Source organism: Sphaeramia orbicularis, chromosome 10 (assembly GCF_902148855.1).
Source record: "Sphaeramia orbicularis chromosome 10, fSphaOr1.1, whole genome shotgun sequence".
Lineage (NCBI taxonomy): Eukaryota > Metazoa > Chordata > Actinopteri > Kurtiformes > Apogonidae > Sphaeramia > Sphaeramia orbicularis.
The window spans coordinates 34,538,687-34,564,513 of NC_043966.1; the positions used below are offsets into that span (position 1 = coordinate 34,538,687).

The 25,827-nt window shown below is 39.0% G+C and overlaps 1 protein-coding gene and 1 long non-coding RNA gene across 2 annotated transcripts; one reads left to right on the plus strand and one right to left on the minus strand.

The window, feature by feature from the left end:
* Positions 1-422: 422 nt before the first annotated feature.
* Positions 423-14,782, minus strand: clint1a (clathrin interactor 1a). Its single transcript, XM_030144897.1, has 12 exons — positions 14,603-14,782; positions 11,172-11,276; positions 10,876-10,972; positions 10,352-10,460; positions 9,835-9,999; positions 9,538-9,718; positions 8,922-9,141; positions 8,735-8,822; positions 7,272-7,337; positions 6,511-6,806; positions 4,057-4,258; positions 423-2,846 (listed from the first exon to the last, which is right to left on the minus strand). The coding sequence occupies exons 1-12, from the start codon at positions 14,641-14,643 to the stop codon at positions 2,539-2,541; spliced, it is 1,878 nt and encodes a 625-aa protein (XP_030000757.1). The 5' UTR covers positions 14,644-14,782; the 3' UTR covers positions 423-2,538.
* Positions 14,783-15,200: 418 nt separating this feature from the next.
* On the plus strand, positions 15,201-23,364 carry LOC115426730 (uncharacterized). Its single transcript, XR_003936393.1, has 3 exons — positions 15,201-15,428; positions 19,564-19,677; positions 23,322-23,364. It is a non-coding gene; the product is annotated as an uncharacterized LOC115426730 (long non-coding RNA).
* Positions 23,365-25,827: the final 2,463 nt, after the last annotated feature.

Genomic DNA, 25,827 nt, shown 5'->3' on the forward strand with positions numbered 1-25,827 from the left:
TGTCTCATGTGTATCATACCACAGTAATCAGGCCATTTAATCAGTTAAGAGTCATGTTGGAGCACCAGTAATACAAAACATTGTGTCTTTAAGAAGTTTAACAACTTTTTAGTCATGGAATGTTTTCTTTTTCAGTGAATGGTTTAAGGCACTTGGTATTGGTAGCCTCTGCACTGGTGTTGGCTGCTGTTTGACACCCACTCATTCTTATTCATTATTGTTAAAGCTAATAACTTGGGTCCTCTTGGCTCTCAGCCTTATTAATGTAATTTATAAATACCATTCTTTTATTACCTCAAAAGATGATGCTATGTCGCATCAACTAAATGTAATTTCAAAGTTGAGTGCAGTGGCTTCACTTCTGCTGCTTGAAGCTCTTTTAAATGAGGCTAATGATACAGCACAACAAATAACACACACCATTACCAAATTTCAATCAACTGTTTAATGTTGTAGATAAATCTTGATGTGTAAATCAAATCAAAATGGGAGTAATGCAAAAATTTCATTTTCTCAAAGGATTTTCTTTTTTTTTTCTTTAAACATTTGCATATACTAGTGTTTCAGTAACAAACCCATCTCAACGAAGATCAAAACATTTTGAAAGTAGAAAACAAAATGAATAAAATAACCTACTGAAATATTTTAGAAAAATAGCAAACAGATTTTGGTCATTATAATGCTTCAGACTCTGATGCAAGGCTACTGAATGTTAGTGTGCTGACCCTCTTGACCCTTGGGAGAGTCCAAAAATACAACTGCATTCTGCTCAGGACCAGAGTCCACTGCCCTTTCCTCTGGTCAGTGGTTTATTTATCTCATCACTGAAATCCAAAAAGTGTCACATGGTCATAATTTACTTAACAGTTACTCACTACAAGGGCCAGGAGGCAACTATCAGCAGGCACTTGAACCAGGAGGTCCAATGCTGTGCATCTAACACATTATTTAGGCACACCAGGTGGTGTACAGATGAGTGAGATGTCTTCTACTGCACTACCGATCAACATATCTTCATCTAACCACCTCAGCATATTGCATTCAGACTGCATCGCAGCTGGTAAAAGTGCTTCCTCTTACACAATCCACTGTACCTGATGAGTTGCACAACATGCAATCTTGGACTGACAAATGCTTAAGACAGCAACAGTGTTGTCAAGAGAGCTGTTTTTTAATGTATGATATTAATGAAGACAAAAGGTGAGAAGGCAGCATTTACAGAGATGCACCACTAAATGTTTCACAGGATACATGATGCAGTCTCAAACGTCTGCATCAACACTTTGGGTGCTGAATAGGTCACTATATATTTTCTTTGAGTGTTTTTGGAGAACTGAAATTATCACTGGCCTGATGAGGGCGGCGATTGTGAAATAGGCACAAAACAGAATAACAGATGAGTGAAGTAACTACACAATTCCACATCTGGTATCTGTATACAGGCCATATACATGGCTTGAGGTGTAACTACAAACATACAGTAGATGTTTGTACATTGCACAGAACAGCCCTTCTGGTATATGTCCTCAACACTGCACAGTCACACAGTTTCCTTTAAAGAGGTTAATTGAAGAGGAAAGGCAAAGGTCTTTCAGGCACCGTGTGCTGCAATTAATAACCCCCAACCCCAGGATGAGGCCTTTTCTACCTACTGATTATCTCATTTGGATGCAAACTGATTATTTATATATACATATATCTCAATAATAAAGGCCACATATGATAGTCTATTAACAGAAAATCTTTGAAAATTATTCAATAGCTTTAACTATAAACACTCATTCGGGATTTTGACTGTAGCACTAACAGGCCACATTTGGAGTGTGTGGACACTTATGTACAAAAAAAAAAAGAGGTGTCATTGTACCTTTGTTTATGGTCTTATTTTATATCAGTTTTGGCCTATATGACATGACTCTACACATTGTCACTGGCTCTCATAAAAAGACTTCATAACTTACTTGTAAGGGCTTCAGATTCTATTTACACATCAAAGGAAGAGCAAGGACAAATAAGAGGTAACTTGTCATCTTTAAATGTTCATTAGAAAGAAATTAAAATGGCTGATCATGTAAGTCAAACGTATCACTCAGGAAAGTTATTGAAAATGCATCTAAAAAAAATTATGCAGCTACTGTATATATGTATATTTTTGCTATTCTGGTGATTTGACTTGATTGAGGTTACAAAGCAAATCTCCCCACATTCTCATGGTGACGCGTTCTTCCTTTTTCTTACCGACTCAAATCTAACCAACAAGGCACCCATTGACAGTGTGACCGTCTGACCATCACCCCAGGCCAGACAGATCATTGGTTCAAACAACACAAACATTCAGGTACTGTAGATCCAGATCACTACACAGCATTAGTCTTAAAAAAAAAAAAAAAAAAAAAAAAAACAGGTTGCAGGGTCTTGGTTTATGATAGTTGACATAATTCAAGTACTCTTTGTTTGCAGCTCATAACAATCCTTCACCAATGGACGGAGAGAAAGAGAGACAGGACACCACTCCTCCAGGAATCTTTGCTCTCCAGCTCACTTTCCGAAGTTGCCGAAGTCTGCGAAGGCATCGTGTTTGGGCTGTTGGACCATTGCAGGGTTCATAGCCATTCCCATCCCCATTGCACCGGGCATTCCCATGGTCATACCTGCGTGTGGCATCCCCATGTTCATGCCCATGCCCATGCCCATCCCCATCATACCCTGGTTTGGGGTCATCCCCATGCCCATTCCCATGGCAGCTCCAGAGTGCATCATAGGATTTACAGGTGGTCTGACAGTTGTGGTTCCAAGGCTCATACTGGAAAATCCCTGGGAGAGCATATTGGCTTGTGGCTGGTTACCTGGAAATCAGGGAACATGTTCAATGAGTCTAAGTCACACATTTTAAAGCTGTTTTACACCAAACATGGATTAATATTAGGGATGAGTATAGGAAGAATCCAGCCAATATGAGGGATTTTGTCACAGCATTGTTAACATGGTCCTCCACCTACATTGACATAACAATAATGGAAAGAAAAAAAACACACTTCCATCCAAAATAAAAAAGTTGATGCTTATTAAAAATGTTGACTATATTATTAACTATTTTGAGTTATCAACTAACACAGTGGTTCCCAACCTTTTTTGGCTCATGATCCCATTTTAACATCAGAAAGTTCTGGTGACCCCAGACATTCAAAACAGAGACATTTTGCTAAAATTAATTTGAATTTGATCGTGTAATAGTTTGCTATACTATGTTGCAAATAAACAATTTTAGACAACATTTAGACTATATAATGTATATTATTATGGACGGAGGTAGAAAAGCCAGGTATAGATTACTGCACAAAGTGAGAATTAATTAATTAATAACATTTCCTTGGTCAGGATATGTACAGTCAGTCCAGCTTGGATTTACAAGGCTGACAATTACTACTGACCAAACAATAACTCAAACTATGAATTATAAAAGAGCTGCAGCATCTGAAACTGACCACAATGAACATTTGAAAGATAAACATTACCACAGTGCTTCAATTTCAGTTTCAGTTTGTCATGTCTTTTATGTATTGTGATTGTCTCTCTCAACTCACCATATACATTTTATTAGTAAGTTGTTTTTTTTATCAATTACTAGAAATTTCAAGCGACCCCATTTGAATTTCAGGCGACCCCACGTGGGGTCCCAACCCCAAGATTGGAAAGCACTGAACTAACAGATTACATCTCTGCTTTACATTCTTTATGAAATTATAAAATCCAAAAAATATTTAGTGGGTTCTTTGGTAGATGAATGATAAGCAGCCAGCTGCTGCTCAGAATTTAACAGGGTCAGATAAAAAGGCCTCGAACTGTTTCACAATCATCTGAAAGTATCTGAAGGGACTTTTCTGATGAAAATGGGAACAATGACAATGCAAATTCACACTGGACTTGGTTTGCATAGTAGTCATACCGAGAAATTCTCTTGTCACAAGTTGAGAAGCTGCTTGTAAACCTCATTTATGTATCTTAAAAGAAAAGGCGAACCCTTGCTACAGTTGCACCCTGTATCATTTCTCTTACCTTGTTGAAGGGTGTTGAGACTGGGCTGGCTGGGCTTGGGGGGCTGCGTTCCTGGGCCGAGGAAGTCCAAGCTAATATTAACAGAATGGTCTGTCCAGGTGGAAGGGAGGGACGCTTTAGCACTGGCACCTTGAGAAGCCACTCCCTGCTGCACAGACTGCAGTGGCTGTGGTTGTAGAGGACCCCCCATGTTTGGGAGAGGCTGGCAGAAAAAAAAAAGCACAAAATGTTAGGGAGACATCTAATGCATGCAGAAATCAGAGGAAAAACACAGCAATAAATACACAGAAGTCCCATCACGACGAAACATGATTAAAAGATTCGGTTTCTTGTCATGATTCAAGCCTGACCCAGTTAACTTAGACACTGTCAATGGAACCTACTGCATCTTTCTCATTAAACATATTGTCTAAAGTAACTAGACTAAAGGAAGTTTTTAAAGTAGGTCAACAACCTTTTAACACAAAAATCCAGCCAGCATCCACAGGCTTTTGTAGGGGGTTTTTAATGTTTTGTAAATCAAACCTGATTCCTCTCATTCTGTATGTCAGTGACAGGATGGGTGGGTGGTGAGTCGGCGGTCTCTGGGGGAGATGAGCATCTGGTGAGGCTGCATGTTAACCCTCTACCATCATGCTTGCCCTCCATCTTTCAATCATGAGGTACTGCGTATCTCTATTACACATGCAATATTATATGATGTAGGCGACAAACAGTAACATAACATGCTGCACATTTTTACGCTTTTCATAAAAATATAGTGTAAGATTCTGTTGAAAGTTACTGCCCTATAATTTAGATTAGATTGTCTTTGTGTAAAACTTATTACATACATATTTATATTTGGAAGTACTCAGATATTATAACTGCACAAGGCCATTTGACCTCGAAAAAGTAGGTCAAGGTCACCTATTTGCCAAGATGCATCCACAGTATAAATTTGGTACAGATATCTCAATGCATTCTTCAGATAATGCGATTATGTCGTTGAATAGACAGACGGACGGACAGACAAAACTATTACAATACCCCTTCGTCCAGAAGTTGGCCGAGGAGTAATAAACCACAAGGAAGGAAAAAACGGTTGAAATTTTCAAAATGCTTATAGGGTCATAAAGTAACACGCAAATTAATTTTTGCAATTAAAGGTTTATGCACCAGTTTTTTGTTTTTTTTTTCTTTTGCTTTGACAAGATTTACATAATGACCATCCAACAGATCTGTCAGTTTTTAGACAGGTAGGAGGTTAAATACATAACTGACTGTTGGATGAGCTTCTACTGCTCTACACTCTGGAAGTCAGTTTTCCTGGAGGCTTGGAAAAGTCACTTGTCTTTTCCACCGTTATGGACTGATAGGAGAGAGCTGCAGAAGGAAGGTGTTTATTTTCCACTATTTCTTCCTGATCTTGGCCCCTGTAGGTTCTAATATGAAATATTCAGCATATAAAAAAAAACCCAACGAACTCAGCTGGATTTTGTTTACCTCCTGAGGCAGTTGACCTCTGACCTCTGTTATGCAGTAAGGTTACTTTGTTACTAATTCGACAACATTTCTCAGCTACACTGTGGTAATATTGATGTTTTCTGAATCCAATGGCTTTTCAAAGTCTCTTTTACTGATCATTTCTTATGTCAAAACACTTCTGTATGATTTTTACATCACATACCAATCCTAATTATATTCAAACCTTCTACCATGCCATACAGATTCATCATTCTGGTCACTCAGCAAAATTGTTGTTCTTTTGTTATTTGTTGGACCATCCCAGAACTTCAAAAAAAAAAAAAAAAATCAATTTGCACATGAATATAGATGATATTTTTGATGTTAATTACCACCATATTGTATTAACATTCATATTAGAAATTGATGGTCTTGGTGGTTTTGGAATCAGATGGTACTTTTGTTATTATTTCTTTTAGTGCGTTGAAGATATATGCTTTTCATGTTAATACATTTTCATGGCCTTGACGGTTTTATTGGAAATCTGTAGATATAATTCATGATTAAAATATGCTATTAAAATACAGGATTTGTATATAAATTAACTTGATTTTAAGAATAGAGAAGCAACTAATCAGGCAACTTTGCTGCTGCTTGGTTCATTGTCTTTAACTGACCGACAGCTCTATTTAAAATATTGATACTTGATATTAAAGGGAAAATCAACAAGAACATTACAATACTAACACCACTACAGAAGAGAACAAAACAAGGAAAGGTTCAGGTAGGACCTCTTGAATAAGAGCTACTACAGTGGTCAGATTTGGTGAGACACATTTGTAACTTTCAGTTGAGCTTTACATTCCCTAAAATCATGACATCTATGGTTATTTTCATTCATGTCCCAGTATCATTTGTGCCCTCATTGTGAGTAGTGCAAGGAGGTACACATAAATAAATAATTTAAGTAAACAATGCTTGTATGTATATGGGTGCAACCATGCATACCTGTGACCTCGACTGAGGAAGGACTGTGCTGCTCATGCTCTGTGTGCTGCTCATGCTGAAGTTGAGACTCTGGGAGGAGGTGAGTGACTGAGTTGGCCCCATCAAGTCAAATAAGTCTGCTGAGGGGGCACCTGAGCCTGGAGCTGAGGCTGGGACGGGAGCAGCAGCAGTACCTGCCATCATGGCTCCAAAAAGGTCACTTCCACCAGTGTCAGCGGACTGGGCAGACGTGGGCATCTGACCTCCAGGGAAGGCATTCCACTCCCCAAAATCCCCGTTACTGCTGGAGACTTGTGCTAGAGACGAGAAAGATAAAGGTTAATTCTGTACAGTGATGTTTGTACTGTGAACTATGTAAATAATTTCAAACAGTCACGCAAGCAAAACTGGACCTGTCACTGCAGTTTAGAATAAAGGAGCTGACTTTTCATTGGATTGGTCTAGTTTTATCCAGGCCGATCTTGGTGACCACAGGTGCCATGCTTTAAATTTTCATTTTTCATTGCTTGCTGTGTCTCTCCTTTTTTCAGTCTCTCTGAGCTTCCTCCACCCCCACCAACTTCTTCCTCTGTCCCTGTCTCCTTGTCATCCATAACAGGAGTTGATGTGTGTCTGTTCTTGTTATGCAGAGCAGGTAGCAGGCTCCATATGGCCAGGGCTCCCTCCCAGCATCCCTCTGAATATTCTAGCAGTATGGTTACACCAGCACAGCAGAGCACACACATGCACACTAACAAAAACTAAAAAGTCCTGACACCAACCAGATCCTGAAGTGAGGCCAGCAGAAGCAGCAGGTGAGGAGAAATCAGCAAATCCACTGATCAGATCTGCATTGAGAAATCAACATACACATGTCAGTTTGAAAGTAGTGAGCTCCAGGTGTCATTCTAACATAGTTAGCATTCCTTCAGTGTATTGACTAGAAGAAAGGGAGGGGTGGGGGTAGTGGCGGTGGATAGGTGGTGAGACCCAACATCTGTTCAGCACTCCCGCCCTCTCCATTCACCAGGGACTACTCCGAAAACATCTGGTGCACTTAGTTCCTATACATCAACTCCCTCCCCCTGCTGTCCCCAAAATCGGAAGCTGGCATCAGCAGCTGGGTACTGTGACTGAAAATGAAGTCTAGTTCTGTTGTCATTGTGTGGAGGTGTCTGCCGCAAAGTGAATTGCTTAAAACAAAACTCCTGACTCCTGAGTTGATGTTAAGCAGTAATTAACGTGTTCTGAGTCAGTTACTTTGCAATAAAATGTGATGTGAACCACTCAGCCAAATTAGACTAATTTAAAGAATTGGCAAGAATATAAAATCATTTTTCAACATTGTTTAAAAAACAAAAGCTACATTCTCTGCAGTGAAATACTGAGTAAATATCTGATGAATTTGATAAAACTACGTCCCTCATGACAAATACAACCATGACCTGAAATTGATAATTCCACTGATTTTTTTTTTCTCCTGCAATTTGGCAATACATATAGTCGCGGAAAAAATTATTAGACCATCAAAAGTAATTAAAAACAATGGTTATGTAATCAAGTACTAACTCCTGTGTGTGTCATGTGACTAAAACAGACAGAAAAGAAAACATGGAATGCCTAAAAAGCATTGTTTTTGGCAGTACAATGCCATAGATATTGATGTAAGAGAAGTAATTTTGGTTATTATCGTGAAAACCATGGAAAATGGCTAGATATCAGTTCTGAAATTAAACTCTTAGGAGCTATTTTTGTTGTTATCATTATATTTGTCCAAACAAATGTACCGTTAGTTGTACCAGGCATTAAAATGAACAGAAATTGAAGAAAACAAGGGTGACCTAATATTTTTTTCCGCGACTGTATAACTGGCCAACATAACAGTGTGTGAACCACTGAGTTATGGCTTCAGTGTAACATAAGTCAGTCTTTTCACATATTTTCACTGTTGTCTAACATGTAACTCTTTTCTAACATGTATAATGAGGATGGCACAAATCACTAAATTTCTCTACAAATATGCAATGTTAAAATAAACTACATATTTGTAGCAAGAGTGCATATTTCTCTTCTAGTGTTTGTGTTATGCTACAGTAAACCCATGGTTGATCTGTTTCTCAAATTAAATAACAAAAGCAATGCAAGTGAATTTATAATTTGTTACTGCTCTACTGATTAATTAACTACCACTAATCTTAGTAACTTCTGGCAACCTAAAAAATAAGCACATTTAATTTTAAAATACCTGAATTAGCAGGCTGGCTGGGTGTTGTGTCACCCATTAGTAAATCAACAAGACCAGAACTGGAAGGCTGGGGGGCTGCTGACTGGGCCTGGAATAAAGGGCATATATTAAAAAGATTAAGACAAAGGACATGCATACATACACCAATACACATTATACTGCATTTTCATCCCCTGGTACTTTATACCTTTGTGGTGTTGATGTCTGGGCTTTTGTCTCCTGTATAGTTGGCTGCAGCACCTAAATCTACTTTCTTGGACGGGACCCCACCTCTCTTTCGTGTTGCTGTAGTCTCTGTTGCTTGAACTATTTGTACACTCTTAGTAGTAACAGTCTCTTCCTCATCTTTGAACTCTTTTCCTGACTGGCCATTGTGAGAAGAGCGTCCCCTGTCCTCTTCATTGTCACTGTGGAGAAAGACAGGTTTAGTCCATGCTTCTATACAGGGTGTATCAGAAAAAAGTAGACTCTCAGAAAAATAACAACATAAAACCAAAACGCAAAGACATTTTGAAAATTTGGTCATACATGTTTATTGACCATGTAATTCACCCTTGATTTGACACCAGCGTCCTGGATCAGTTTTCATACTTCAGTGAACAACGCTAATTTGAATTGTGCAAAATAAAAGTGTAAAAGGAAAAAAAATAATTACATGTTTAACCCCCTACCATCGATACAAAGATTTGATAGTTTGATAACAGTTTGGTAACACTACCAATTAGTTTACAAATGCTGAACCAGTTCTAGTGTTTTTATTGCATTTTATTAAGTTGCGATATAACACGATGATGCCTCCTTACCTATATCGGTCTGGTGAGTCATCTCTTTCCTTCTTTCTAAACTTGCTAATGGTATCATCAATAGTGCTGCCAATCTTGTCACTGATCTCCCCCAACTTCTCACTGAAGGGGAATTGTCCTTTCTTTTCCCAGTCATCATCCCACTTTCCTCTGCCATCACTGGAGTCATATCTATCACCAGCTAAAGAAAAGAAATATAAAAATGGCGAACAGAGGCAGAAAAGGAAAAAATGATTGGAAAGAAATTATGACAAGGTACAGGGAAGGAGGATTTAACTTGCCTATCAGAGCACTTACAATAACTCCGGTATCCCATGCTGTCTGAGGACACGCCGATGTATTTGTCCTTGTTTTTCTTTGCCTTTTTCCTTTCTTCCCTAAGCCTGTCATCATCCTGAACGAACTCTACCAGTTCTTTCACCTTCTGACGCACATTCATTCCTTGGTCCTTCCCATTTTCATCTAGAAACCGACAGAGACAGAGATACTCATTTCTATAATAAATTTTACACAGATTTGAGAATGTACAATAAAAATAAACATGTATATATACAGGTAAAGCTCAATGTTCATGAAAACAGCACGCTTGAGAGGAGTTAAATCTGCTGTTGGGGTGTGTGTGTGTGCGTGTTGTTAAATGGTTTGTGGACTAAGCAGTGCTTAGGGCGTACATTCATCGTTCATTACCACTCACACTGGGGCCATTGTTAATAAACATTCAGAAATGCTGAGGTGCAGAGAGAACCACATAAAACCAAAAAATTAATCAAGCGATGTGAAGATGGGCGATGAGAATTTTGACGAATGACCTTACCTACAAAATGGTAGCTCTCTAATGATCTCAGGTCATAGAGGTGTTCTCTGGCACTGGTGACTACCCTTTCTGACCCATTCCTGATCAGGTGGGCGAGCAGTAGCAAAGACTGAGAAACACACACAAAACAGCAGTTCAAGGAAATTAGAGGAGTGTTTTATAGAGTCTCACTTACTCATCTACCATTATATTTAACTTGTTATGTTAAAGATATTACTTAACTGCTGTCCCACATGCAGAGAATGTAAAAATATTTATTTGTAGTGTTACACTGTTAAAAATTTTACTTGCTTTTCTGTTAATCATTACTTTCCTAAATTTCCCCACGGTGGGATCAATGATCATGTTTTATCTTATTTTGAAACCCACATCCTGCCTGACATAAATTTGGGTTTACAGTTTAATATTGTTAGTTTTAAACTGATCTTGACAAATGATTAATGGTCCAAAGCGCTGTAGCCATAAAAACGAGTATCACCCTGCATTATGAATTTGTATCTTGTTGAAATTAAGCAGCGACAAACCTTGTAGACTCTTCTCCAGTTCTTTTTGTTGTCCTTCAGCATGCGCGTCCACAACATCCCCATCACCTCTTGATAATGTTCATACATGAAGGTTGCTCTGATTATAAAAACATTTACAGAAGAGAGAGAATTGTCTGAGGACTGTCCTTTAAGTAGTACAATAGTAGATAAGCTATTCTGTTTATGTGTCTCCATGAACCAGCAGATTAATTTTGAGAGGCAAATGTTTATTTTTACTTGAAAAATCACAGCTGGTCTACAAATTTCCTTGGGGCTTCTCAGCAGGACATCCTTACCTAGAAATTTCACTCATCAACTGTCCTGATGGTCCCCAGGGGTCATCATTGGTGGCCTCTCTGACTTTAGACTCTGTTTCTGAATAGTTCATCACCATGTTGGTTCTATAAAGCAGGATTAGAAAGAGAACATAAACATCTCTTATTACACAGCCTATGTTCTACATGATACCTGGCATTATCATTCAAATTGCTTCCATTCAAGCATACTGCATGAACAATAATAGATGAAAGGTACTCTCATTACAACCACACCCCTACACTTGTCCTTTCAGACTTATTTTTAGAGGCCAACAGGACAAAAGTGAGATCTTTGTGTGTGTGTGCGTGTGTGTATTTTCCTTCAACCACTATTCAACACCAAACAGGCAAGCGTAAACAAGTAAATTCATTATAATCCTATATACAGTATGAAGGGTTATGTTCACAATGTGTAGGCTCTTTCCTGTAGATACTCTGGGAAACCTACTACAAAACAAACATGAATTCAAATGGTAGCTCTGTTTTGAATCACAAGGTTTTACCTCAACAATGCAGAATATAGAAATGAAGAGATATTTACTCTGTGAATGTACTTTGCACTCCTGGTGGTTTGTGAACATGCTGATTACTCAACAAATTAAACAGACATTAGTCTATATCAATCCCAGTGGAGCACTAAACCTTTCTGCCACTTCCACTTTTGACTTTAAAAACACCTGAAAGAGGTATGCCATGATTACACTTAGCAGGACAGCAGTTAGATGAGAAAATAAAAGATTCAATTGGTTATCTAGTCAAGGTTTATATTGCACGTTGACTGAGGAATGTACCAACTTCATATGTAGTGTGTATGTGTATATGTAAACTCTAGCCATTAAAGGTTGAGCTTTATTTTTAATGTTTGTACTATCATCTAAAATTCAGACAGTTTCAGTCTAATTTCCAATCCGTAAATGGGGAGGAAACACATTTTAACCCAGCATCTCCTCATTCTATGCAAACTACTGCCACATCAGCAATAAAATCTACAAGGCCTGAAAGAGCAACATTGATTTGATGGGTGGAGACACTCCCTCTCTGTGGTTGTGGAAACACTCTGTATTACTACTCTAAAAGGCAGGGTACAGTTACAACACTGACAACATACTCTCTTTTAGAAAAAAATGTTTCTCACAACTAATTTAGAACAGCTGTGCTGGACAGTCAAGCTAACAAGCCCTGTCCTGTATGAAGCTGAACTCTGAGGGCAGAATTCTTTATTTATTTTAGTTCAGGAGTTTGAATTTCTGTTTAGGCCATCACATTTATGCTCAGCCTTCACTTATAATAATAATACAAGAGTGGCGCTTGTGACCGTTTTGTGTGTGCATCAATGTCATGTATCCTACAACTATCTCTAGCTATAGTTAGTGATACTGCATAATGCTTCATATTTGCATGAACGACAGCAATACACAAGCGCATATTGAAGAGTGATGCAACATCTTATCTCTACACATTGGTGGCCTAAGTTATAGATAAGAGCCAGATAAAACGGAAGTTGTGATTCTCAATTACAAGTGGCACATTACCACACATGTCTGTATGCCTGCTGTAGATGGTTTAATTGCAGTTACTTATTAGTACAACAGTATTTCATTGGTCACTTATTGCACGTCTTCTTTATTCAATGCAAGACTTGCTTTGAAACAAGATAAGACATTTGCTTGCATACTCTGCCTCAGCAAAAAACTGAGCTTAATCATACAGCAGGAAATGCTGCACTTTGCTACACTTGTCAGCATTAGAAACCAATACATGGTGGCACTTTCTAGAAATACTTTCTACATTGGTGTAAACTGAAAAAATCCTCAAACACAGTCTTTCACTAAGCATTTCAAGCAACCCAGGAGGACAATGAACATGTTAACTCCCTTTCTTTCCTTTTTAATCTTTGACACTCTGGCTCTGCCCCACCTCTCTTGTTTCTTTTCTTTCTCATGAAAGTAACGCAAGTTCTAGTAGGTCACACTCCAGGGAAACCAGTGCATTCAGCTGGAATGCTTTCTTGGATAGACTTAAAACATGTTATTGTCTGGATCTGCAAAATTTACCATTAAACCTTTGTAGGGAAAAAACAATAGTGCACCGACATTACCACAGCCCTAATACAAAGAGCTCACATTTTGTCAGCAGTTGAAAGTAAACCAGCATCAAAGCACAACAATAAATGCAAGAATCTTGAAGGCATTAGACTAGTTCAATTTATAGATTAAATCCAGCCATGACATTTTAGCTCACCCACCACACAGGGCTGGACTCCAACTAACACTTTACTATGCAAATACTCAGACTCCAGAGTGTGACTGCTTTTTTGTTTGGAGTTTCTTACATGTAAGCACAATTGTGCTGATGTCTGTCTTAACTTGTATAATCTAGAAAAAGCTAAAATTTAATCGGGTTAGAATTTAAATATCACTTCCTAAAATGAGTTGTTGGACATCATCCAACCGAGTTGCACAACACTGTAGGATCACTGGCTACTGATTAATAAGCAGTTTGGATCCCATTGTTTACCCCGTTTTGCTTTAATAACAACTGTACATCACAATAAAAATAAATAAATCAGAGCTTTGCAATGAATGTTGTTTTCTCGGAAATCTTATAAGGCTGCTGTAGTTTTGTGTTTACTTTCTCAGCAAATGATTTTTAATCTAGTATAACGTTTGATTTACACATTATAAGGGTGTCATAAAACATGCAAGTTTCTTACTTTACCTATACTTTAGTTATATTGTGTGGATAATTTCAATTGATTAACAGTTTGGGACTTTCTGCTGAACAAAACAACCTGGCTGTCAACACAGTAGGTAATCTCCCAGCCAAGTAGAGTAAAGTTAAGATAGACAACTACCGCCTCTATCAAATAACTTAGCTACAAGTGTCATCACACAGGAACAGGAAACTAACTTTAACCACATGTTGGCGTTATCTTATGTTTTACCGAACAAAAACATCTGTGCTTTAACGTAGCGTTTATACGTTTAAGTATATGACCGATCTGTACTGAGCCCAGGAGCTGTCAAACTAGCTTAGCCAGCTAGCCAAGTCGGCTAGGTTAACTGCCGAGCAAGAGGGCTACATAATTAGCTTGATAGCTAAGTGACTTAGCTTGTACTGTCGGACAAAACGCTAAAACAACACCCTTAACTTTCTCAGAACAGTACAAAAATCGTCATACACGCATCGAAGGACACGGTAGAATAGCGGTTACAGAGAAATAGTGTTCGTTGTTATTACTAATACCATTTATCAAAGTCATCCAACTAACGCGCTAATAGCAAACAGGCTAGCTAACTTGTTCCAGTGACGTGACGTCAAAGTTTTGGGTACGTGTCTCTTTCAAACAGGTACACTCCACACAAATAACATTAACACGAAGAAGACCACATATAATTGGCGATACTCACGCTTTGTCAACCAACTCCCTAACCTTCCACATGTTCAGCATGTTGGCTATGTGAAAATGGGATTTCTGCCTCGGCAAAACCCTTCACTCCAGACGAACACCGAAACCAAACCTTGAACTCAGAAAAGTAAACTCTTCTTCACCTCTCTTTCAAGACAGGAGGCGCAAACACACCACTAGGCAGACAGGAAAGGTTACTACGGAAATGTAACGTCACCAAACGTACGTAATGCAACACCGGACATGTAGTTCTTTTTAGTTTTGAGGAACGAGCACACTTATTTTTTTGCAGATAATAAACAACAACTGGACCAAGGCAGGAAATGCAGCTGTCAAGTTTGTACTGTTGTAACTTAATATCAATGAATTAGATATAAAAATGGTCTTATTTGGAAAAGCAGCTAGACAACCTTTATATTTAATAGTTATGTCTTTAAATTCAGGTATTAGAGTGTACCTGTTGATGATGCTTGAAATTACATTTTACCATTACCATTTACATTTTAAGTACCTTCTAAAACTTGAGAGTCATTAGGTTAGATGCACAGTGCCTTTTATTCTCTGACTTTCTGTTACATATATTTGTGTTCCAGCTTCTTCAACACTATAGGATATATAATAAGCCTGCAGGTCACCACCCTGTGTGCTCCTAGTTCCTGCTCATCTGGCATTCAGGCATGCTACAATGACCCAGTGATCCTGTGTGACAGGCCAGGCAGGGCTCTGGCTGTTTGTGTCAATCCAGATCAATCACTCCCTCTTCTGGACGGACAACGTCATCAACGTGCAAAAAGGTCACGAGGTGTACTCAAGCCAGGCCTGATGTGGTGAGTATGGATAGAGGTCAGAGTAACAAGTGAACACCCTTGACTGACTGTCACCTTACACCTAGACGCAGTGGGTGTAGTCTCTATGAGCACACCTATGAAGCTATGTTTGCTTCACTATTTATTTTAAATGATTAAATGAATGGTGGGTGCTATTTCATCCACCTTACAAATATTTTTCCCCCCAATTCTCATGTGGCTTGGAGTCGACCGAAAGTATAAAGACACTTTGTCGTATTGATTGATACTGCGGTGGGCAAATAAGCCCTCGGATGCCCCACATCTGACAGAGTCTCTATTCTCTAATGATACGTGTAAATATGGCCCACTGCCTACACTTCTGTAGAAGAGCAGGAAGAAACAACACAATAGCCAAAATACAACCCATTTGAGAAAAAAACAACAAGAAACAGCACTTAACCGCCCAGAATGCACTGCACCCAAGGGAGCAACCTCAATTACTGTTACACGTCCAAAGAGGAGAACTCTAGGAGAAGTGATTGCTGAGATGGAAATGGTTGTGTATGTGTTTGTGCATGTGTGAGTGTGTTTGTATGTGTGTGGATAGGAAAAAAGTGGATAGAAAGGCACTCAGTAAAAAGATCTTTCAAAAACACTTTGCCTCAGTGACGTTGACGCGAGCTGTTGATTGACATGCACTTCTCGACAGAAACCAGAGCTATCAACCTATCTGCCACGCATTAAGAATGGCATGGTCCTTGGGGAGGGGCCTAAGTGGTAAATGATGTTGCTCAAGACACTCCTTGTCAACAATGTGTGTGTATTTGTGAGTGTGTGAGTGCTGAGGATGGCAAAGTATTCAATCAAAGCTTTGATTGAAGAACCTTAGTGTCCTTAAAGATCAGAATTCTTTACACTGATGTATAGGATACATGTACATGTGTGTGTAGGGGTGACTTCGTGTGTGTTTGTTTTAACCTCATGGTGCTATGAATTATAGAGAAAACAGGATGTCAGAAGGGATAATGTGAAAAGCTGATCCGCAAAAACATTTTTGCTCTGAAATTGCATCAGAGTAATCTTTTTATTTTTAATTTCATAGGTGGTAGAATTACTCAGATGCTTTACTTAAGTAAAAACAGAAATATGACAGAATAGAAATGTTCACAGAATAAAAGCCCTGAATTCAAAATATTACTTAAGTAAAACTCATAGACTTTGGAGTACACATAAGAAAACTAAACTGCATTCATTGTGTCATGTAGCATGTATTAAGTATTTTTTATTAATTTATTGTAAAGTTGGGCAATATATCGAATTAGTCTAACTAATCAAATATTTGAAAAAATTCCAGTGAATACCTAAACTAGAAGCACTCGGAGAGCGTAGACCTCCGCCAAGGCTGATCAGTGGCCCCCCCCCGTGGGCCCCCCCACCCCCGATCACCACCAAAATTGAATCATTTCTTCCTTATCCCATTTCCAACAAACCCTGAAAATTTCATCCAAATCTGTCCATAACTTTTTGAGTTATGTTGCACACTAACGGACAGACAAACAAACAAACAAACAAACCCTGGCAAAAACATAACCTCCTTGGCGGAGGTAATCAGAAAGCACAGATTAGCACTTCCACCAATTCAAAACCCAACCTGTTTGCATATTGTAATATATTACTTATGAATGTGTCTCACAAGTCATTGCCTATCAATGGCACATTATTAACCAATAAGGCACATCCTCAAAAATGCTGCTCTTTTGTTATTGTTTGTTACCTCCGCCAGGAGGTATTGTGATCACTTTGCTTTGTGTGCGTGCGTGCGTGCGTGCATATTTGTTTGTTAGCAAGATAACTCAAAAAGTTATGGACAGATTTTCATGAAATTTTCAGGAAATGTTGATACTGGCACAAGGAAGAAATGATTAAATTTTGGTGGTGACTGGGGGGTGGGGGGTGCAAATCTGTCTTGGCAAAGGTCTGTGCTCTCTGAGTGCTTGTCTTGTTAATATTGCACATACACTGCACATAGCTCAAATAAAGGAAAATATTTTAGAATTAGTTTGAGTTCATGCAGTCAAAAAACTAATTAACACTGTAAATGGTCCATAACATATGGTCACATGACCATACTCTAATTGCTTGTGTATTTCCTTATAATTTTTTTTTCTATGTCCATATCCTTGTTTTGTGTATTGTAAGAAAAAATTTCAAAACATCTATTCTATTCTATTCTATTCTATTCTATTCTATTCTATTCTATTCTATTCTATTCTATTCTGTTTTATCCTATAATTAGATTATATTAATAGCAAAATGACCTTTAATGTACCAACAATAAAAGTTCTTTCTAAGGGTTATTATTAAAGATAAAGAAAATGAATTGTTTTGATCAATAACAGATACACATGAGAACATGTACCTCATGTATTACTTGGGAGATGATTACCTCGGCTAGGAGATATTGTGATCACTTTGCTTTGTGTGTTTGCGTGCGTGTTTGTTTGTTTGTTTGTTTGTTAGCAAGATAACTCAAAAAGTTATGGATGGATTTTCATGAAATTTTCAGGAAACGTTGATACTGGCACAAGGAAGAAATTATTAAATTTTGGTGGTGATCGGGGGAGGGGGCAGATCTGTCTTGGTAGAAGTCTGCACTCTCCGAGTGCTTTTCTTGGTTCAATATGAGATGACATACATAAATTCATTTACAACTATATACAAACATGTAAATAATATGTATATATGTACAAAAACAACTAATATAAAAAGAAGTTTACCCCCCTGACCTCTTGCAGGAGGCTGCACTGCACCTGGGCAAAAACATCTAAACTGAAAAACAGCTTCTATCTGGATACAGTCAGACTGCTGAACTGCTCAACCCCCCCCCCCCACACACACACACACACACACTGCCCCCATAGACTGTCTACCATGCACCTTGAACAATGCCACTTTATTCACTGTTGCCACTTTATTTTACTGTTGCTGCTGCTCATGCTGCTGCTTATGCACCATCACTTTAACTGTTGCTGCATACTGTGAAATTTTGTAAATGTTAAGAATTTATTTTGTTATTTTTTATCTTTTTAAAATTTTTTGCATATTTTTTATGGTAGTTTTATTCTACCCTACTTACCGTTTATATATTCTATTTTAGATTTTGTTCTTTATCTTCTTATGCTACAAGCTGAGACCTGGGTAACTACATTTTGTTCTTTCATGTACCATTGATCGAATGACAGTAAAACTGAGTCTGAGTCTGAGATTGTCTTTTATATTTCATGTTCAGTCTTGAATGTTTCTGCCTGTCTTTTTGCACTTTCTTTTTTTGTATTTTTGCTCTTGTTAACACTGCAGTTTCCCAAGGGTGGGATCAATAAAGTCATATCTCATCTTAATACATATCATGTTTTTCTGTAAAAAGAAAAAAAATCTAAGTATCATAAAGAAAAGGTACAGTATTTTCCTTTGAAAAGCAGTGGAGTAGAGGTATAAAGTTCCTTGAAATGAGAATATTTAAGCACGAGTATGTCAAAATTCTACTCAAGAGCGGTACAAAATTTTTGCACCTTTAATTAACATTCCTTCACTGTTTAAGTATCCATAGAAGGAGAAGCTTTTAGAAAAGTCATGCAGCTGAATTTGGAATTTGGCAGAATGTCAGCCCTTCCTGGTGATTTTATATTTTACAACCACATTTACACGTGTTCTTGAGTTTTCATTTGTTCTATCAAAGCCAAACTGACATTTAAAACTTCTGAGATGAAGGAAACAGACAGATCAGATTTACAGGATGTAATTGTAACGCAATTACACACTAGGGGGCACTCTGACTTTTCTGCTCCAGAGGCCTGCTGAGTCTTCTACAGGGGTGAATGTTTGTGTGTGTGTCAGTCAGTGTGACCACTGGGGGTTCAAGCTGTGTTTACATGGCTGAAGTTCCCATGACAAATGTGGTCAGAATATCATCTAGATTTGGGAATGTGTCCAGCTTCACAAAAAAAGACCCCTCTTCTAACTCTGCTATTATTCTTTCTCTGCAAACATGTGCTTCCAATCTATTTAAACGCCCTCTGCTTTTTTCTTGCAGTTTTACAATGTCTTTAGAAAACAATGTTCTTTGTTTTGCACATTAGCTATGAATTAAGAATCCCACCCATCTTTGTGCCCACAGAAGAGGTTGTGATCTCTGGAGTCACTCACTGGGGCCCTGCTTTCCTCCTGTCAGTGAGAGGGTTTCACTGCTGTTATACTTCAGGCTGTTATTGTTGGCCCTCTTGCAGCTCCGGTAAGATCTTTAGTCCTTTTCCCAAGCGATATAACCCTCACACATCACACAGTATCTGACCCCTGTCTCCATGACACATGACAGGACCACTGTGTGCAAGTGTTTGAGTGTATGTGGGGGCATTTTGAGCAAAGAGTGATGTGTGTGTGTGCGCTTGTGTGGATGTATACCCTCATGTAAATGTGTTGCAAATAAGTGTGTGCACAGAGCATTTCTAGCACAGTATGTAAGTATTAAATATGCTAAAACAATGAAGCCACTTGTCAGATGTTCAAAGTTGCCGAGACTACCCGCTGTGATCTCAAACCACACACACAGATGTTCCTAATGGGACTAAAGTAGCATTGACATTCCTGTGGATAACCAGTCTGTTTATTTTTCTCTCTAAACTGGGCTGGATTGCCACTTTCTCTGGTGAGAAAAAGGATTGAAGATGATAAAAAAATGTGAGGAGGCTGATGAGAGGCTCCCACCACAGCTCGGCCCTCCAAAGCCAACTCTTAGTGCTGCTAAACCAGCAAACCTCAGCAGCCGTGATTTAAGGGTGACAGTAATTTGGTGTATAATGGAAGTTGATGCCAGAGTGTGATTTTTTTTGCAAGTTAAAACTGCTGTTGTGTTGTTCTTGTGCATGAGGAAATGGGTTTGTTGTAATTGTATTGGCTTATGTTCATGAGTCAGGGTGTTACAGTAAATCCTGTTGCTTTGAACATGTGAGAGAGAAGCGCACGCATGCACACATAGCAACCCACACAGGTATGCTCAAGTCCTGAGAGCATCTGCTCCTTTACAACCAGATTGAATTAGCAATTACAGAGAGTAAAAACCAGAACAAAACATCTGGAGCTGTAAGCTGCAGAGGTTATAAATCTGAGGGAGGAGGGAGGGTATGAAAATGAGCCAAAGTGAGATTCTCAAGGACAGTGTCTCTGATTGGCCCATTAACATGCCAGGGGTGTCAAAAAGGACCCGAGGCAATGGGAGAAATGGGACAGAGCAGAGGGCTTTGGAGGGCATCTGGAACACCAGTGAATAGAGAGATATAGCGAACAGGAGAGAGAGCAGCAGAGGGCCTGTGTGGTACAGCAGGAGGGATGTAATGTGGCTTTAGTAAATATATCATGGCTTAAGACATACATTTTTGTGTCTTGAAGCTCCTCACAGGAAATTCCCCTGATAAAAGCTGAAAAACTGAGGGGAACTTGCACAAAAAAAGACCTGGAGCTGAGACGGTGTGAGATTTAGGGTCACTGGTTAGCCAAACCATAGTTTGGATACAGAAAATGCACCAAGTAAACCTTGAGGTGGGTGTTCATGAGTGTATTGTGATGATTAGATCCAGTTCGGTTTAAGTCCATATAAATGTGAGGTTGGAAAGCCACAGTACCATTACCACATCTGTTTTTGCTGTTATTGGCACAATAAATTACGTAGGCAATTTGTTTGCGCTGTTGTTAGAGTAATAGAATCAAATTATCCCATGTTAGGGAAATGATTATGTACGAAGCGGAACCCATCAGGGATTCACAAGGCAATCAGTGAAGTAAGACAGAGCTGAAATGTTGGCGTTCTGCAAATCAACTGTTCCAGGTCCACTGCATCGTCTGAAAGAACTTCTCAAACTTGAAACCTGGTTCACTCTGAGGTAGACAATTTCACCCACCTTTATTTTTTACACTTCTCTAGCTAGGCTTACATTGCAAAGTCAATGCAGAGCTGCAACTTGAGTACAACTGTGGTGTAATGTGAAGAACCACCCAACGAGATAGGAGGACAGTCGTAATTGAAAGAATTCGAAACAAGAGAAATGAGAAATATTCAGAATGAAGGACATTATCAAATGAGTCTTATCAATTAAAAGCCAGGGAACAGTGTTTACATTTCCACTCCAAGGCCAGACACTGGGTGGATGTTTCAAATAGGTCAAGGTTGAAGTGAAAACAAAAGTTAGTCGATTAGCAGTCGAGGTGCAACATTCCTAATTTGTATGCTAATCTGGCAGATCATCATCATGTAGGCACTGCCTGCGATTCTACATCTGCACGCATTCATTTAATTATCCAAACACAATTCACAAAAGTCACTGGAAACAAACCAAACCAAAATAAAATAATTTGCATATATTTAAAAGAGCAGATAAAGTCCCTAGGGGTTGGTTAATATTTCAGAGGCATAATAATAATATGCTAAATCATTCACATTTTATCCAGCACCAAAACAAAGTGGCTTTGTCGATGTAATTAGGGTGTTTTAGAGTTGAATCACCCTGGCAAATGACCATGTTTTTCTCTCTGGGAGACCACTGTGCGAATGTATCTAAGCCTCTCTCTGTCTCTCTCTCTCCTCGCGTGTGTGTGTGTGTGTTTGTGTATGTGCTTGTGTTGTATTGTCACTGTTTCTCCATGTGCATACAGTCTTAGAAAAGGATTGATTAAAGAGAGAGTGTCTGTCTCAGAGCAGTTAATGAGGTTTAGTCCCATGAGCTGCGAGGTTTGGGTTTGTGTGAGTGCACGCACATGGGTGTTTGTGTGTGCGTGTAGACCTAGTGGAAGACGTTGTTAATTGGCTAAGACTTACTTTCAGCAGGGGGATAGTCAAGGGCGCAGTGCTTCCACGTTTGTGTTGTACCATTTGTAGAACACGGTGAAATGTTCAGTTTCTATATTCAATATTATTTTGAGGGAATGATGAGTCAGTAGCACACTGACAGGGAGAAATATGGTTCTAATTAAACATGTAATAGTGTGTTTTCTGCAAAATTTAAATGTTTGGATAAAACATGCATAAATTTTCTGTTTTTCCTATGATAGAAATTAACAAAACACATGCTGAAAACTCAATGAAAAAAATGTTATTTGGTGTTTTGTGTTTTACCTGACTGGCTCTAAGGATGTGAATGAAACTCATTCATTTCCCTCTCCGGGGACATAAGGAAGAAGTAAAGCAGGGATGAGAAGAAGAAAAGAAGGAGAGAAAAGGAATAAGGGAAAAAAAAAACAATCCGAAAAGACAGAAAAGGAAGTAACAGAGAGATAAGAAGAGGAAGAAATAAGTTTAAAAAAAAAAAGAAGAATAAAGACATCCCACAAAAGCCATAGTAGATACAATCTCACCTGCTCTGGTCTCCACACAGACCTGTCCGTCTACATGTATATACAGACCTGTATGTTCTTTTGCAGTGCAACACACAGCTCGTCTCAAACAGCAGGAAGCATTGACGCTTTCATGTGGAGCACAGCCCAAAGTAGAGCAAGATCACAATGTGTGTGTGTGTGTGTGTGTGTGTGTGTGTGCGTGCGTATGAGCGTGCATGCATGCGTGTGTGAAACCCAGGCTTTTCCCCCCTTGGGACCTGCACAAACACGCTTCCCTTCTTTCCTTTGAGTTTCACATTCAAAGGTTCCACTCGTTCAGCTGTCAATCATTCTCACAGCCAATCAAGCCCCTTCATTCTCAGTCTGTTTATAGATCAAGGGTGGTTTAAGCGTATGTATGTGATGTGACTGGAATTTTTACCATGACTAATACTAATACTGTAAATATTCATATTTTTTTACATATCACCAGTGGTGTCAATCAAAATCAACACCATTGTACCACACTGTGAGCATGTTGGAGGTCTATAACAATGTTTATGATTGCAGGTCCTGGAAACCCATTTTTGGTACTAGAAGGATGCACGAAAATGCAGAAACCTGGACCAAGAAAGAGGTCGGTAAACTGTCTGAATGGAATTAAATAAGTTTGCAGATTTATGTAGAAGGAAGAAGAAACGCCTTCAGAAGAAGCACATATTGAGGTTATAAAAGGAAGTAGCTTTGTGTGTGGGTTAGGGCTGGTGGCTGTTGTGTGTGTGTGTGTGTGTGTGTGTGTGTGTAGAGTGTGTGTACATTTGTGTTATCAAAAGAGATTCAGTACTGTATAGAAGCATTAACTATTGTGTTATAGGGCTATCGCAACCCAGATATGTCATGCTTAATTTAGTGGCTAAGAGTACAAGAGAAACAGGGGAGAAAAAACTACAAATTACAGTGAAATGTACAATATATCTGCAAGTATGAGCACATCACAAAGCAACTGCACTTGGGTTTTAACACATTAGTGGGAAGGAAAGATATTTAGAAAATAAAAGGAGAAGAATCAGAGGCAAACAGACGGAGCATTGGGTGACAGCAGGTGTTATCAGACCCTTACTTCTGATTGTCATCTATTATGGTTGAACAATAGTTTCCTGTGGGCCATGCTAACGACCTGTGTGTGTCAGCAGCAGGGGAAATTAACCCAGCCATGCTTGATGCCAAGAGGGAAAATTGACAAAAGAAGAGGGGCAGAGTGGGACAAGGAAGAATCACTCACACACCTGTTATTTGGTGATAGACAGATGCCATATGTTTGTACCTGCACCGCGTGGGAACTGTGGGTGAGGTGCAGTCACCAACAGAGGGCAGCAGAGGGCTTCAGAGCTGACATGTTCTTCAGTGATGGGTTAAAAAGCTCAGCTGCGGACTCGGGGAATTCAATCTTGTCCAGATCCCCATCCCTTACACTAATGTTCACTTAACACTCTCACTTTATGTTTGACATAAAAATTCCTGCATGAGATGCAGTCTCAAAGCACTGATCGTTTCCCCTCACATCTGTCACAGTGAGATACTTGTTTGTTTTTGTCAACTTTACCTATTTTTTTCAGCTGAAATAAGGTGGGAGTGAGGTTTGAACTGCAGGGCACTGGTAATGGCGGAGTGTGTGTTCTACAGCACGTCTCAGTGAGAAACTAGCTCGATCTATTCACACTACATGCAGAGCCGTGGCCTCCAGGCTTGAGTTCCTGCTTCGGTAATGACTCTGTTCCCCAGTGGAATGTAGAACATTGTCTTTCCTCAAATGAGGGAAGCGCACAATCACACACACACACACACACACACACACACACACACACACACACACACACACGCACGCACATTCAATCTTGCACTTCAATACACGCAAGGTTGTAAGCATATACAGACAAAATATTGGATCTACACTTGCATGTAAGCACACATTAACACACACAGACTTGCACCTACACATGCCCATACACACAAACACATGCTATCTTCTCAGTCTCAGAAACATTGATTGGGCCTCCCTCTCAGGTTTGCTTGCCTCTACCATGATCAATCAGTGAGTTTATAGACCACAATGTGTGGCAGCTTGTATTGCTCTTTCTCCCTCTTCGTTACCGATCAGAGAAAATCCCACTCTAAGCAAGCGCAATGCACATTCATACAATTTTAATGACTCTTAAATTAACCATCATATTTTTGCTCCACTCCTTCACTGACTAAATCGCTTAATATGCATCAACACTGGCCTCACTTGTGGGTTAGCCGTGACATTTTTATAATTCTTTTGCATGGGCATTGTGTTTATTTATGAGTGTGTAGGCTTTTTTGGCTGATAAATGGCACAATTAAACAGTGCTCAGACACTCGAGCAGGCGTTTCAGGCTGCTGACAGATTTTTAGTGTCCTCTTCCTTGGCTAACGATGAAAGTAAATAATGTCTTAACGAGGTTGCTGGAGCAGTTGTTTGAGGATTCATTTTATATTTTACATTTGCTTTGAGCAGCAGCGGTTGAACACAGCACAAAAGTAAGGTTCGCAGGCTGCATTTGAAGCTTTGAACATAATTTAGTAGCTTGTTAACAAATTCCTTTACAATTATTACCAAGGTTACAAATAAAAATTTAAATAATTTCACATTTCTGAAAATATTTTAAGGTTTTTCTTAGTCAAGAACAGACTAATTACATTATGCATGTGCATCACTCCATCAATTGCTGTCATTTATACATTTTCCTTTAGCTTCTTTTACAATTCCAACATTTTCCTCAGTAGCACTTTGGCCCTGTAATTGCATATCTATATCACATCCAAACCATATAATGGGAAAGCTGACTCAAATAACATGTACTACAGAAGTATTAACCTGCACTTTACAGGGTACCACTGAACCCGAATCTTCCAACTTCCTGTATGTATTATTCAAGGCCTGCTATTGGCTGCTGTGGGTTTAGTGATGAAAGTGGCCTGACGCAACACTCGGCAACAGTGTTTTACAGTATTGTTTTACAAACTATTGTAAGGCAGGGGTAGAACAAGAGAG

Excerpts from the sequence above, each read along its gene's own strand:
- clint1a (XM_030144897.1), bottom strand. The coding sequence starts at position 14,643 with ATGCTGAACATGTGGAAGGTTAGGGAGTTGGTTGACAAAGC. Across the intron at positions 9,142-9,537 it reads GACTCACCAGACCGATATAG|TGACAATGAAGAGGACAGGG; the intron begins GTAAGGAGGCAT and ends CTTTCTCCACAG. Across the intron at positions 4,259-6,510 it reads TTCCTCAGTCGAGGTCACAG|CCTCTCCCAAACATGGGGGG; the intron begins GTATGCATGGTT and ends TTTTTCTGCCAG.